The sequence below is a fragment of the Macrosteles quadrilineatus genome, unplaced genomic scaffold (assembly GCF_028750875.1).
Source record: "Macrosteles quadrilineatus isolate MER2022 unplaced genomic scaffold, UCM_ALF_1.0 Scaffold_8__2_contigs__length_117827958, whole genome shotgun sequence".
Classification (NCBI taxonomy): domain Eukaryota; kingdom Metazoa; phylum Arthropoda; class Insecta; order Hemiptera; family Cicadellidae; genus Macrosteles; species Macrosteles quadrilineatus.
Genome location: NW_026542601.1, coordinates 102,905,035 through 102,917,671, shown reverse-complemented (window position 1 = coordinate 102,917,671; position 12,637 = coordinate 102,905,035). Strand labels below are relative to the sequence as shown.

At 32.8% G+C, this 12,637-nt stretch overlaps 1 protein-coding gene across 4 annotated transcripts in view; it reads left to right on the top strand.

Annotated features, from left to right (window-relative positions):
* Nucleotides 1-12,637, top strand: part of LOC128999699 (protein timeless-like) — a 47,859-nt gene that overhangs the window by 7,857 nt on the left and 27,365 nt on the right. For all 4 annotated transcript variants that reach the window (XM_054426332.1, XM_054426333.1, XM_054426331.1 and 1 more), the window contains exons 2-4: nucleotides 306-412; nucleotides 2,030-2,124; nucleotides 2,900-2,961. In XM_054426332.1, coding sequence (XP_054282307.1) covers nucleotides 316-412; nucleotides 2,030-2,124; nucleotides 2,900-2,961 — 254 coding nt within the window. In that variant the 5' untranslated portion in view covers nucleotides 306-315. The remainder of the gene's footprint in view (nucleotides 1-305; nucleotides 413-2,029; nucleotides 2,125-2,899; nucleotides 2,962-12,637) is intronic.

The window sequence follows — 12,637 nt, the reverse complement described above, 5'->3', positions numbered from 1 at the left end:
GATCACCACGAACCTGTCCAAAATAAACTCCTATTCTCGTCTTAAAATCCTCTTGGGCCATGCACCGTGGACGTCAAAATTGTCGAGTAACCCTTAAATTATGGTTCTTAGTATTTTAGCTATTGTTTACTTAATGTCTGCCTATTTTTAAGGAGGAAATTCCAAAGCAAAATATTTTTATGTGTACACAAATTATATGATAACCTATTATAAAGATTCTATATTATCAAACCCAGTGGTTCAGTTTCTGTAGCTCTGACCCTAAACTTCTATCCTCAAATTAAACTTTTGTATTATATTTTCAGACAATTCAAGATGGAAGTTGTTATGTCAACACAGGGAATTAATTCCCTATTTGCAGCTCTTGGCTGTCCAATCGGAGAAGATTATATAATAGGAGATGACTGCCAAGGTAAGATAACTCCCCTGTGTATTGTAGCACGTTTTTCAATGCTGTATTTTATAACAAAATATCAGTACTAAACAAACAAACAACAATGTTAAAACAAATGATTTAAAATATAAAATACAATAAATATTAAAAAGATACCTATGAAGTCGGAGAGTAATCCAAAAATCCAAATAGCTTGGTTCTATTTTTAAGCTAAGTCTTGCAGGGATATCAATCACCACAGATTAGCTTAACTTAATCACACTTTATTTTTACCTGTTGTTAGTTGTTTGCATTAATTTATTTTCAACCTCAGTAGGCCATAACCCTGAATCTTAAGAAAAAAATATTTGAGTTATTTAGGTTTTATCATCGACGTTATAACACTAGTGTTATATAGTAAATGGTTTTATGCACTTGTAAATTCTTTAGAATGTCTTTAGATCGCGGATGGCGTTGATTTACATTTCCATGACGGCATGAGACGACGATAATGCTGACAAACCACGGGAGATCTTCAGGATTTTACCTTAATGGCGGATGACAATTATAAGGTTCCCGTGACCGGAGAAGACAATTTCACATCCGCGGGCGATATTCAGGATTTTGCCGCGATCGTGGATATGACCATTGACTATATACCACAACTGTTGTATATTTTGTATATTTATAACTGTTTATATCAGTTGTTGTTACTGTTGTAACTGGCTATATTGTGGTAGTCAATGATATGACCACGACAATGTTGAAAAACCGCGGGGGCAGGATTTCAGGAATTTACTGTATGGCGGAGGGCGATGGCGATGATAACATTTCCGTGACTTCAGACGACGATAATATGGACAAACCGCAGTCACCTAGTTTTCTTTTGAGGATTTGAAGTAGACCTACTGGCATTACTATTATAAATGCAAATTTTCTATTCCTACTGAAATATATATTCTCTTATTTTGATTATAAAATATTTAACTATACCTCTCTCTATTTTATACGGTATACAATATAATTTTATAAAGGTACCAATTAATTAATTACTTTAAAATAATAACTTTAATGCTAATGCTATTTGTAAGTTCACTTCAAATATTTAAAAAATCTGCAAGTTGTTTTTTTATTATTGGAATTGTTATTTATTATTTTTATATTTACTTGTATTCATTGCCTATGACCCTGCCAATTTGAGGTAAAAATTGCCTCTTGAAGAAAACAAAATATGAGATGAAATTTATTACAAACTTAGTTTCTTGTTTCATCCTTTATCTTATCTACTCAAAAAATTACATAAACATTTTGTGCATATTAAATCTTAACTGAATTGCACTTTCTTTTGTAATTACCAAAATTCATAATAGAGCTTGAGGCTTGGACTTTTTCTCAAAACCTCGGCATAGACTCAGTTGGATTTAACATATCAGCCTCGCAGACCTCTAAAAAAATATAAAAAAAAGAAATAAAAAATAATATAAGGATTCTTTTGTGATGACGAGCTTGAACCAACCAACCCACATTTTCTCTGTCATTTGCAGATTCTACTTTGACTCACTCCCACACTAGCACTTCTGTGTTTGACATTCATTAGTGACGTTTAACAGTTAATTACTGTTGTATTTATTCTATTACAGTTAACATGTGTTTCAGCAACCTTGGAAGAAATATTGACACGGTTATACAAAGAAGACAAATATGTACGGGGCTTTAGACGACTTATTGCAAATTCACAAGTTATCAAAAAAGTAAGTAGGAATTAATTGAAATATAAAATAGATAGTAAGTACATTTTTTAAATAATTTAAATCATAAATGGTAAAAATTAAATGATAATAGTGTAGGGTCCAAGTTTCATGGGAAACTTTATTAGAATATATAAGTTAATTTTGCTGCAATTTTAGCACCAATCTTTTTTGATGGGCTGCTGGATGTTTGTACTTTGGACTGAATTTAATTTTGTAAGATTGTGCCCCTTAATCTGCTTGTAAAACAGGACATTGGCTCCATAAGTGTAAAAACAAAATGTAAGTATCACGTGAATCTGATCACATTTACAATCGAAAAAAGATAATATGAAACATATACCGATTTCTAAACAAAACTTCTAAGCAAGACAAGTTGATGAAATGTCCTATTTTAGGACATGAAAGTATAACCTACATAGGCTAAGTCCTTGTAAACTTCTTGAGGATTGTATTTAAGAAATTGTCACACAATGAAGGTTTTTGTTAAGGTTTACTTGCAAATTCTAATGGTTTTTAGGTAATCAGGAAGTTTGATAAATTACAAAAATCTAATTGTAACAAATTTATTATTTTATACAGTATTTAGACTTGTTCTTTACATTGGTTAGATTAAAGTGGTATTTTGTGTTTCCCTTTTCACATCCCATAAGAATCAAAACGTAGTATTTCAAAAATAATTATTAGTGTATACAGTAATGCCATATTTGTATTATCGTTGATTTTGCATGTGCATATTGTTGTTGTATGTTAATTTTTGTGTATTTTTTACTTTCAGGACCTTCTACCCCTATTTTACAATGTCAAGAATGATTATAAAATATTGGATTTAATAATTGAGTAAGTAATAGTTATTTACAAGTTTTTAATATCATCTTACAAAACACTGTTGTGTTATGAACAAGGGTACTAGGCTTCAAGTAAAGTAAGATGGTGATTAAAAACCTAACATTGAATTGCAATAGCAAACAAGTGCTAATTGAATGAACGAAGTGAATTCTCATACATGACAAAATGCATCTCATTGCACAACGATAACTCGACAATGACTATGTATATCAACTTGATGTTTTGCACAAAGATTTTATAGCATATTAGCTTGCGTGGGATTGTTTATTGGAGATAATTTTTGCTGAAATAAATAAATATCGTTAAATAACCATTTTAATTTTGTCCCATAAGAATAACATTAGGAGCTACCTTTTTCTTCTTTTTTTTTGTTTACATTTTACGAGCAACAATTTTGTCGATTGCTTGAGACACAGAGAACTACTAGCCAATGAACTCTTTTATTCATAGAGTAACTGTTGTACGGTATTCACATTATAACAACTTTTAGAATAATGTCTTTAGAAAAAATATGACTGGTAGTGGTTAAAAAGTTATAATATAATATATAGAAATTTATTGCAATCGAATTTTGAATGAAAGAATAAATTTTTACATGTTTAGAGGTTACGGTTGTTTGGTCCGACTACACGACGGACGATGCAACGGTCGACGAAGCCGTTGAGGCGTTGACCAATGACCGTTGATGTTTTATCTATGGTTTAAGTTACTACTGTAATCGAATCGATAGTTTCAATCGATATTAGCATAGCATAGCCTAAGGGAGTATTTTTATCTATGGCATAGCCCAAGCCCACTTTTAACAAATAAGTGTTTTTCAAATTATATCTTCAGCAGGAATTCGTAGTGTGCACTCTGCGGAGCAGAAGTCAGAATCAGGAATCAAGAAATAACTGCACTGCAGTCTGCTAGGAGACAACAGACTTTTACTTTGAGGTTAAAGTGTTCAGTTATAGTAGTATCGAATCAATGTTTAAAAGAATGCAAATCAGTGACCAGTGTCTTATTAAATCAAATCTCAAGCTACTCAGCCTAAACACTTTAACGAGTATGTTTTATCTGTGGTTTAACCGATAACAATTGACGAATTGACTTTTTCTAGGCTACACCAACGCAACAAGTAAACTTAGTACCTGTAAGTATATAGTTGTTGACGCGTGTGTCAATGGAAATGGACGCAAGAACAACAACAGGAAGGCCATTTTCAGGATTTTGCCTAAGTACCTATTGACACATTTTAATTAGTCTTATCGAACTGTAAGTTGACTATGTGACAACCCAGCATATAGACACTTAACTAATTAGGCCTATTGAACGGTAATAGGCTAATAAAATGATAGCCTGCTACTGCTTTGAACAGCTAGCCTAGCCTACTTATAATAGCCTAATGCTGTTGAGGCCGAGGGTCAATATAACAAAGTAAGGACTAGGACTAAGCTAAGATAACCAACAAGTGAAGATCAAGACATTGGAGTTGACATAAAGTTGGGCCCATATGTCTACATTGATCCCTTTAAACCAAGCCAGTGGAAAAAGGCTGGTGGTGAGACGGATAGGGGAATTTCAAAAATATAAACTCAAGCGAGAAAGTGCTGTGTCATGTGAAGTGTATGTGTCAAGTGTGTCTGTTGACAAAGGCTAAGCTATCTTATGGCATATCAGTGAGTGTTATGTTAAAATCTGTTGCTGGTGTTGCTAATGCTGCATTACACATATAATTTCAAGTTAGGCCTACTGTATTTGTTTGTCTAACTAACAATCTGATTTTATGCATTATTCACTGACATAGAGCGTAGGCCTCCCTAGCAAGTAAAAAAACAAAGATAACTTAGCCTAAGTTAATAGCCTATCTAGGCCTAGAAAGGTAATGTATTTAACGTTCATCTAGCTAAGTTATTAGGTATAGGCTTACGTGTTGTGGTAGGTTACCTACCCTATCTTCAGGGTGCAGTCCCGCAGTCAATTTAGCCTTAGCCTATGATATTTTATCGGATGAAATATTATTGTTCGAATCAAAGCGGCTGTAAACTTAGGCTGCACTTTAGTTTACGTCCTACACTCGCTCGAATGAAAAATATCAATTTATATGACTGTTTGATATATCGATGATTTCATTTGATTAAGTTTAGTTAGGTTAGGTTAACCTAATTAACCAAACTTGATATAAGTTACCGAATGAAATACTTAATTGATATATCGATCATCAATTCATACATCATACGATACATTCATCATACATTACCGGTAGGCCTACATAGGCTACATATATCGAATAATCAATATATCGATCAACAATTACATTCGGTTGTTTGTGCCAACAGATATGGAAGTCTACCCGATTGTTGTGCTCCTACTTATTGTATCATCGGGTTCCATTTTTAGGCGATACCGTAGGCTTAAAAAGATACCTTAGAATTTTGATGTTAAGTTATGTTTTTTAATATGAACATTTGGCTGCACTTTACTTTAGGTCCTACACTCATTCGACTCCAAACGATATATCGAATGAAACAATCGATTAATCAATACATGTCAATCGATATTTTCATTCGATTGAGTGTAGGACCTAAAGTAAAGTGCAGCCGAACATTTTAAGCCTTGGATCTTTTGGTACTTTCCTGTTTTTAAAGGGAATATTTATTAATATCAATGATTTTCTCGATTCTTATCAGTATTTTTGTTTTCCTTTACGATTGATTACAAATTGACAACTGATCTTGTTTATGCTAAAATATAGTCTATCATATGGATTAAGAAACGAAACTGTTCTAGGCCTATAAGCTAACCTAACATAACCAACCAGTCCGTTTCATAACAGAAAAGGCAAGTAGAGAATATTAAACAGAATTTTTAAATGTTACAGCGAGTTGGTTAGTTTGGTACTTTCCTGTTAAAGGGAACATTCATTATTATCGATCATTTGTTTCTCGATATATCGATATTAACAAATTGAAACATATCAGCTAACAACTACGACAAATATTGTTCAGTATAGGCTATCAACAAACAATGATGAAATGAAACTGTTCTAAAAAAAATAACCTAATATAACTAACCAAACTTGCTGTGTAACGTGTAACATTTAAAAACTCAGTGTTTAACTTGCCTTTTTTGTTATCAAACAGAATTTTTAAATCGTACAGCAAGTTTGGATGGTTATGTTAGGTTAGCTTAGAACAGTTCCATTTCTAAATCCATATAGGCCTAATGGACTATTTTAGCTTAAACAAGATCAGTTGTCAATTTGTTGTTGTTGTTTTGGATCGAAAATCAAAAATATTGATATATCAAGAAAAAAATCATCGATAATAATAAATGTTCCCTTTAACAGGAAAGTACTGTTAGTTTTGTTAGGTTAGTTTAGAACAATTTCATTTAAATATTTTTTTAAAAATTACCTCCTTTGTTGATACTGAACTAGCCTATATTTATTTATTGTAGTTGTCAGCTGATATGTTTCAATTTGTTAATATCGATATATCGAGAAAAAAATCATCGATAATAATGAATGTTCCCTTTAACAGGAAGGTACCGATCTTTTTAAGAAGAATATTTTACACAGTGCTGCGGCAGTTAGGATGCGTAAGATTAGTTTATTTTAGTTTATGACAGGCCTAACTTAATAACAAGTAAGATTAGGCTAGCTTAACATTTCTAAAAAAAGAAGTTGGTTTATTCTGTAAGTTAGTCTGTTACCGATCATCAAATACAGTTGACACCAAACTTTTAGTCATCACCCTAACCTAAAGGCCAGATTTCCCTTTTGGACTAAGCTTATTGAATTAAAACTAATCCACAGACCAAACCTATTTAAGTTATTTGTTTTTCTAAACAAGTAGGGTTGAAATAACTTACACAAAGAATACGCGTCCGGTAACCGGACGTGGATTAGGCATTCGGCAGTGACGTCACTGGGTTGTGGGGGCCCAGAGCGCAATTACCTCAACGATACGATGTTTAGCCATCGATGTTTGTGGTGTAGTGGATAGAGTGCTCGGCTGATATGCAAGAGGTACCTGAATCGAATCTCATCGGTAACTTTAACTTTTTGTCAAAAGATTTCGCTTTGAATGCCATTTCTTCTAAACTGTACATCTTTTATTAGAATTTTTTGCATTTATAATTTTATTTTATGAACAGAATTTAACCTTCACTCGATTTTTTCATTATCAGCAAGTTTGCTTGGTTAGGTTAGGTTATGACAGTAACTACCGGATGCCTAATCGGCTGCAATTTACTTGACGTCCTACACTCATTCGATTGGTTTTTTCAATTCGATATTTTCATTCGATTCTTTCATTCGATATATCGTTTGGTTAGTTAGGTTAGGTTAACCTTACCTAACTAACCAAACGATATATCGAATGAAGCAATCGATTAATCGATATATCAATCGATATTTTCATTCGAATGAGTGTAGGATGTCAAGTAAAGTGCAGCCGCCTAATCCACATCCCATGCCGGACCGGACGCGCATATCTTCTGCGAATAACTTAATACGGTATTTGTTTTTATGAAATAGGAAAACAAAATTAAATTGGGTAGACTTTCATAAGTGGGGCTAAATACAATCAAACAAGTTAAATATACCTATATTGATCGATAGCCTAGGTATATAGATTATTTCATTTGATATATCAAGTTTGGTTGGTTAGGTTTGGTTAGTTAGGTATAATACCTGTTGAAGAGAACATTAATTATTATCGATGATTTCTTTTTGATAGCCTATGATATTGATATTTTTGTTTTACTTCACGATCCGTATTCCTTCTGATTTATTACCTTTAAACGCATTTAAATTAGCCTACCGGTACCACAAATTAAAAACTAACTTAGTTTATAGGCAAAAATAAATTCCTAAATATTCCTAATCCTATATAGACCTATTGAATGAGGAAAGACCTATTCTAAACTAACCTAACATAACCAACCAAACTTGCTGTAGGCTAAGTAACCGGTTCCGAAATTTTGTTTGATAACAGAAGATGCATAAAGGGAATAGGCTATCAAACGGAATTTTGAAGTGTTAGGCCTATAGCAAGTTTTCTATTTTATTTTATTTTTACCTTCCAACGGTCAAGAACCAATTTACAATAATATGTTGTATAAGATGACTTAATCTAACTTAAACATATACATACAAAAGTATTTTTGACAAAATGACATGCAGTAAGTTTAGTAAATAATACAATTTCAGCAGTATCAAAATGGACGTACACAAAGCAGAACTTTAAACAACAACCAATGAACAAGGACAAAAAACAAGAATAGTAAGTGAAAATATAAATGAACAACAAACAATAAATATATGAGTTTCAACAATAACAATAAATATATGAGTTTTAACAATAACAATAAATATATGAATTTCAACAATAACAGTAAATATAATTTCAACAATAACAAAGAAAACAAGATTTGTAAAAAGAGAGAAAACATTCATTGGTTTTAAACAAATATAATAACCGTGATTTTGGGTGGTACTATGATGAGCGGTGGAAGTCAGCCAGTACCCTCTTCCGGATTGTCTTTTGGCTGTCTGTGAAGATGTCGAAATTGGCACAGAAGACATTCCCATTTCGAAGCATCCTTGCAAGGGGTCCATGGTACTGGTATCCACGTGCATAGTGCCTCCTTCCGAATAGATCCTGGGATCTTGTACCAGATGGAACACGAAAGTCCACTTCAGACAGCAAGGCAGGACAATCAATCAACCCGGTTACGAGCTTGGAGAGGAAGACCATATCAGATGCACAGCGCCTCGCTGTGTTTAAGTTTGGTTGTTTAGGTTAGTTTAGAACAGTTTCATTTGTATATAGGCTAATATTTTTAAGTTTTTAGTTGATACTGATCAATATTTATTCATCCTTATCGAAGTTGTCAGCTGATATGTTTCAATTCTTGTTATTATCAATATATCACATAGAAAAATTCAATACCTAGGCCTATATATCGAAAAGAAATCATCGATTATAATGAATGTTCACTTTAACAGGAAAGTACCTGTCAATCTTTATCCATAATATAAAACACAAAAATATTATAATAAACACACACTAACTATTTTGAAAAGGACTGGGTCAACTAACGCATTGAGACCTAATCGAGATGTAAAAAAAAATCAACCACATGGAAACCACAGCAACAGAATATTTAGGCATTATTCCATTTGTTATTCCACTATAACATTAGACCTAAGTACAACTAACAACTAAGTCGATAAAATAAACTGTAGGCTAGCCTACATTTGTCACAAACCATAAAGTGTAAGTTACGCTTTTTGACATCAACAAAATACTTGACGTCGGTCCAGTGAGTCCAGACCCATTGTCAACTATAGTTGACGCTGGACCTTGACAAAAACCCTAAGGCGCAGCTTTTATGCACGTGGTTGCTGCACTGAGGCAGACACTGCGTTTCTATAAGAACATTTACTCAAATGGATGCTTTTATGCACTGCAGTTGCTCTATAGTTGCGGTTTGCAAGTCCAGTGTGGGGGACATAGGAAACGCAGTTTTTTTTTCGGCTTTAGGTACATTTGGTCTTTTGGTAGCTTTTAAATGCACTGTGGTGCAACCACTGTTACTGCTACCAGTGATATAAAACCTGCAGTGCTGCAGGTCCCAAACCGCATGCGAGTTTTGCAGACGTGGGGTTTTCTTGGCGCGGTACTATCCTCAGTGCATAAAAGGGGCCTTACGTCATCCATAGTTCACTGCTATGTGGTGAAGGAATTTTTTTAACATAGGCCTTATCTGTAGTGTGTGTGATAAAGAGATAGATTTACAAAGACGTAACTTGTTTTTTTTACAAGTTTTAAAATGGTAAAATTCAGTTAAATAATTACTTTTTATATTATTTGATTGTTACAGCGTACAATACTGTAAAAGGGTGACACACGGTCCTTTTAGCGAATTTCCCTCTAGGGGAAGTAGCTATTACCGTAGGTTTCATGGTAAGACCAAGGCTTGGGACCGATTTACTTTTTCATTTTCATGTCCCTAGAGGCCAAAGCACTATTTGTTCAAATTTTTATATACAGACTGTCCTAAAAGTCCCGGAACGGTTTAATATTTTCTAAACGACAGATAAATCAATAAGACTAGAGGACCCATGCTGCTCCGCAGCGTTAAAATAAATATAATATCTTAGAAATAATAGTATTTATACTTTTTGAAAGCAATACAGTAGGTTTCTTGATCTTAACTGATTCAAACGATCAATAACTCAAATTTAAGCCTAAGTTTAAATTTACCGATTTTTTTAAGTCTAAGACAAATAAAAGACATAAACAATACTGGAGCTATTGATTTTTAATCATAGAAAAACCTTATGAAAAATTATTGTTATGTTGGTTGTTTTCTCCTAGCAATTGCTTGAAACTCGTCCGATTTGAATAACAAATAGCTTAAATGAAAGCCAATTATTTGGTATTTCAACAAAAGGTTCTTTGACCAAAATATATAGGATTATATTATTATAACTGGTCAAATCCTATACTCTAATACAAGCAATGTTTGCTTGTATGTATGTATGTATGCTTGCTTGCTTGCAGAAAGATCTCGAAAACGGCTCCGACGATTTTTTTCAATGTTGTAAATTTAATAGTTTATTTTTGGCCTACAAACAAGTTTACTGCAGTTAGAACTGCCAACAAAAATCTAATTACGTAAAAAAATAAAACTGAAAGTCACATATTTTTAACATTAGTCTTATGGGTTGCTAAGTAACCATGTTGGTTGAATTAAATAACAAGGAAAAAACATCACTTGTTACTATTGAGCAATGATTAAACAAAAGACTTGTAAGTTGTAACACATGTGTTCATAAAGGCAACTACCCACAGTATACTAGAAATTACAATATACAGTATAAAAGCAAAAAAACATCACTTGTTACTATTGAGAATGATTATACTGAAGCTTACTCGATACATTGTAGTAAAGGCTAACTTAGCAGTGCGGAGTGGGATCTGTTATGACGATTAGATTTAGGTAGATTTCCCATCCTTATGGAACAGCTGAAGCAAATTATATTGTTAGTTCTGTCCGGTTTCCTGTAGATGTCGTGCTTTGTTTACAATTTGTTTCTTGTTATTTCAGTAATTTAAAACCTCGTTTAACCAAATAATACTATTCAATCATAAACGATAACTCTTTCATTGTACTACCGTACTATATTACTATCGTGGCTATCTTTAACCAAACAGTGAGACACAAATAATGAGAAACTAACCCTAAAATAATAGAAACAAATTGTAAACAAAACACGAGATCTACAGAAAACCAGACAGAACTAACAATAAAAGTGACTTCAGCTGTTCCATAAGGATGGTAAGGTACCTGCAATCCTAAAATGCTATGGGAAGGTAAGGAAACAGGTCCGCGACGTAGGAAGTGGTGAAGGAAGTAGTCAATGCGAGCTATCCTGAGCTATCCACTTAAAAATCTACTTTTTAAAAAAACTATAAATTTTCTGTCATATCATGGGCACGTCCTGCAAGGAGTCAGAAGGAAATCTTAAATAGAAGCACAGGTTGCATAGATGCACATCAAATTAAAGGTCTTTACTAGCAGAATAGAATTTTGGTCCGATTTTGATAAAATTTGGTTTGAAGGTGTAGTGAATGAATTTGCAAACCAGCATGATTTGACCATGGGATCGAGGTTTAACTGGGGATTTTATAGAGTAAAAATAGGTTTTTCAATTTTTACCCTTAAAACACTAAATTAACCAATTTTTCTCCAGACCTTTTGAAGGAGCTTAAAAAAATAATTTAGTATACCAGTATCAAAGTGTTTTTGTACGGTTATTGGTTACAGAGAAAATTACAAATATTTTTCATTTAAAACTCCGAATGTTATTCTTATGGGGAATATTGTAAAATGTTGTAGTTGGCTTTTTTGTGGATATATTTTGATCAAACTTGTCAGATTTATTTATTTTATACTAAGCTATTAATAAATATATTTAAAAAAACACACACTTTATTAAATTAGTTTCCATGTAGCAGCAAACCTAGGGTAGGCTACTCGTTAAACATAAATGTTTATTAATAGATTAATCGAAAATCAATCCAGGCGAATGGAAATTTGCTTAGTCGGCAGGATTGCTGTTATTAATATTAGAACAGCGTGGGTATTTTTTTATACACACCCATAATAAATTAAAATCATTCCCCTATTTACATAAAATGAAATAAGTATTTTGCTCTTGTATTTTAATCAATATTTTTATGCCTACATTGAATTCAAATTTAGTCTGATAAGCCTACTCCAAAGTTATCTACTTACTAGGTTTTTTTGCGGAACTCTAGCCCTTAAATTTCACATGAAACTTAGGTAGGTGGCGTATTCCCTAATGTTAGCTTACCCCATCACAGGTTTACCAACGCTAATTAAATATCCCTGCTGCAGCAAACCTGCAGACTAAACAAATTTACATTAGCCTGAATGAATTTTCATTTAAATAGGTCTATATTAAAATTACATTCGGTGCTGCTAGATGGAGGGTAATAAAGTGTTTTTTAGTGAAATATTAATAGCTTAGTATAAAATAAATCAATTCCGCAAGCTTTGTCAAAATATATCTATAAAAAAGCAAACTACTACATTTTACGATATTCTTCATAAGAATAACATGGGAATTTTAATTTTTTTATATTTC